Raw genomic sequence first — 3,685 nt, forward strand, 5'->3', positions numbered from 1 at the left:
TACAAGGAGCAAGAATATCCCTACATCCACTGAAAATCGCTGCTGCTGCTGTGCGCGCGCATGCGCCTGAGCTTGCCATCGAACCCGCCTGCTGCTGCTTGATCGTTCAGCTTCATGGATCCTCCGGATCCGCCTGGTGGGGATCCGGAACTGCAACAAGCTTTCTCCAAACTGGTTAAATCTCTACCACAGCAAAGACCAAGGCCAACAACAACCAAGTTTGTGAAGAAATTAGATGTTTTACAGGAAGTTCATTTGCCTCTGACTATCCCTCGCATGGCAGCCATCTCCTTAGCAGAGAAAGGCTTAATCGGGCAATTTACAGGACTATGGCCCTCGCCCAAAACAGTGCAAAGGTGGGTTGAACGAAATTGTGCATACAAGACCCAAGGGAAAATATCCATCAGATTCTATGGCAGAGGATATTTTACCTTTCACTTCGAAACTAAGGAAGACAAGGACCTAATCTTCAGAAACGGGCCTTACTTCATGGATTCCAGGGGTCTCTATCTCAACAAATGGACCCCGGATTTCGATCTAGAGCTAGACATACCAAGCGCAGTTCCAGTCTGGGTCAGGCTGCCCCATCTCCCTCTTCACTGCTGGGGTGATGATTCGGTCAAAGCAATAGGAAACGCGGTCAGAAAATACATAGATCGCAGTGAACCCAAGGACAACATGCAGGCTTGTGCGCGGATTTGTGTTGAAGTTGATCTGGGACGTGGACTACCGGAAGCAATCAAACTAAAAGTAGATGGGTGGTGCCATATTCAGCAGCTGGACTACGAACAGATACCCTTCAAATGCAAGGTATGTCACGAATATGGACATTTTGCAAATAGATGCACTAAAATAATAAATGTAGAATCAGAAGAGCAAGAAGGGCAATGGGAATCTGTTAAAAGGAAAAAAACATCTCCACCTCTGAAACCTTTGGAATCTGAAGCCCCTGGGCCTTCCCTCCAACAACCCATCCATCCTCATTCATCCCATCAGCACCCTTCTTCGTCCTCTCAGCAGCCCCCTCCTCATCATCCCTCCTCACCCCCTCGACCCTCAGATCCTTCCATTCCTCCTTCTTCTAACCCTTTTGCGGCCCTCTCTGAGGAAGAAACCAAGCAGGATACTTCCCCATCAGATCCACATCTTCATCCCTCTCCCCCTCATATCTCACAACCCTCCCCTGACACCCCCACCGCTAGGATCACCAGAAGTTCATCAAAGGATCATGGAGCACCCAGCGATATACCCAAAAAACACGGGCCAGGCAGAAAATCGGCTAAACAGCATAGAGAAGAAAGTGCACAGAAAGATATTGCCATGGGATCTCAGACTCCTATAGAATCCTTCATTCTTGGACATTCGGATAAAGAAAACAATAACAAAGGCAAAGAGAGGCGAGCACCTCTCCATGCTACTGGTAAATCATGATGAAAATGCTATCCTGGAACAGTAGGGGATTAGGGCACCCCTCCAAGATAGCAGCCCTTAAGGAATTAATCCAAAGTGAAAAACCTGAAATCATCCTTATTCAAGAGACAAAGCAAGATCAATCCGAAATCAACAGCATCATCAATCAGCAAAAGCATTACAGCGGTTGTGCCAGTGAAGCAAGAGGAGCCTCGGGTGGCATCCTAACAATGTGGGACAACAGTAAATGGAGCTGCAACTTTGCCAAAATACATCAGAACTGGATCAGTGTTAATCTAGAAAGCAAGGACACCGGAACAACTGTAAAAATATACAATATCTATTCACTGAATCAATACAGGGAAAAGGAAGTGTGCTGGAACACTTTGGAAACAAATATAGAAGAAGACCAAGACAACAATCTCATTCTTACAGGGGATTTAAATCTGGTCTTGCATGCCAATGAGAAAAGAGGGGGAAACTTCAGCCCAGACCCATTCAGAAACCGACTTGAGCACATTATGCAGGAGCAAGATTTGGTTGATATAAAACCCAAGAACCGCAGGTACACCTGGAGCAATAGGCGACTAGGAGCAGGCAATATCATGGAGAGGCTTGACCGGTTCCTCATCAATATCGCATATCTGTCCTCCTTCTCTACTGGCCAGTCAAACATCCTCAACACCTCCGCCTCGGATCATTATCCAATAATGCTCACTTTGCATAGTCATTGCCAGCTTGGACCTCTTCCTTTCAAATATTGTTCCCTCTGGAATCGAATCCCTGCAGCTAGAGACGCGGTGGGGCAGGCTTGGACCCAGCATGTGGAAGGCTCCCCGACATATATCTGGGAAACAAAATTGAAGCAAACTAGACAGGCTCTTAAAACTTGGGCAAAGACTAATTACCAGGAGCCCGAGTTGATTAAAAAGGACATCAAGAAAAATCTTGAGGAAGTGCAGCAAAATATTGAAGTTGTTGGACTCTCCCAGCAAGCCAAAGAAAATGAGATAAGACTGTACTCCCAGCTGAGACAAACAATAAGGGATGAAGAGACCAAATGGAGGCTAAAGTCAAGACAGTTATGGCTGCAAGAGGGAGATAAAAATACATCTTATTTCCATAAGTAGGCTACAGTTAGAAAGACTAGGAACACTGTGAGTACAATTAGAGATAGTGAAGGGAACAGCTACGACACCCAGGACTCTATAAAAGAAGCAGCCACCAACCACTTCAAAAATCTCCTGACAGAGGACAAAAGTGAGGAGGACTACTCAAGCATACTTCAATACATGACTAAAGAAGTCACTCAAGAAACGAACAGCAGGCTCACTCAAGAAGTAGAAGAAGAAGAAGTTCAAAAAGCAATCTGGAGTCTTCACCCAGACAAAGCTCCAGGACCTGATGGGTTTCCAATTAGTTTTTACAGAGAGTACTGGCAGCTAATCAAAAAAGACCTCCTAAAGATGATACGTTGGGTCCTACGGAAAGGCAAACTGGGGGGATACACCAACTCAACCCATCTAGCCTTAATCCCAAAAGAAAACAGGCCCTCTACCTTCTCAAGATTTCGACCCATATCCTTATGCAATTCAGCATACAAAATAATTACAAAAATTCTGTCAACAAGGCTCAAGCCTCTTCTCTCCTCTTTGATCTCAGAAAACCAAGGAGGCTTTCTGCCCAATAGACACATCTCTGACTCCATCCTTCTCGTGCAAGAGGCCATACATTCAAGCATAAGCCTAAAGGAGAAAGGATTTGTCCTAAAGCTAGATCTTTCCAATGCCTTTGATAGGGTTAGACACTCCTTTCTGTTTGCAGTGCTTCATAAAATGGGATTCAACTTCTCCTTCATTAATATGATCAAAGCCTGCATTTCGAATCCTTGGATCTCCCCTCTGATCAATGGTAGACCTTGTGTTGCTTTCCAATCCTCTCGAGGCCTAAGACAAGGCTGCCCCCTGTCCCCTTACTTATTTATTCTCATGGCTGAGTCTCTTAGCAAAGCCTTGGATTACAACCGAAGAATTGGCCTAATCACTGGCATCCAATTTGAGCAAGGTACAAAGAACATCAATCATTCCCAATTTGCAGATGATACCCTCTTGATGGGAGGAGCGTCCATAACCATAGCAAGGCGCTTCAAAAAGATTCTAGATCAATTCATGGATTATTCAGGAGGGAAAGTTAATCAGGTAAAAAGTTGCATCTATGGATGGAACGCAACAACTCAAACCATCCACAACATTGCAAACACTCTAGGAGTCTCATA

General features: G+C 45.0%; 1 protein-coding gene across 1 annotated transcript; it reads left to right on the top strand.

The window, feature by feature from the left end:
* Positions 1–1,640: 1,640 nt before the first annotated feature.
* Positions 1,641–2,540, top strand: LOC149140508 (uncharacterized). The gene has a single exon (XM_089451000.1). The coding sequence runs from the start codon at positions 1,641–1,643 to the stop codon at positions 2,538–2,540; it is 900 nt and encodes a 299-aa protein (XP_089307126.1).
* The last annotated feature ends 1,145 nt before the right edge of the window (positions 2,541–3,685 follow it).

Source organism: Pinus tabuliformis, chromosome X (genome assembly GCF_031772625.1).
Source record: "Pinus tabuliformis cultivar Carrire ecotype Pingquan chromosome X, CPIR1, whole genome shotgun sequence".
Taxonomy (NCBI): domain Eukaryota; kingdom Viridiplantae; phylum Streptophyta; class Pinopsida; order Pinales; family Pinaceae; genus Pinus; species Pinus tabuliformis.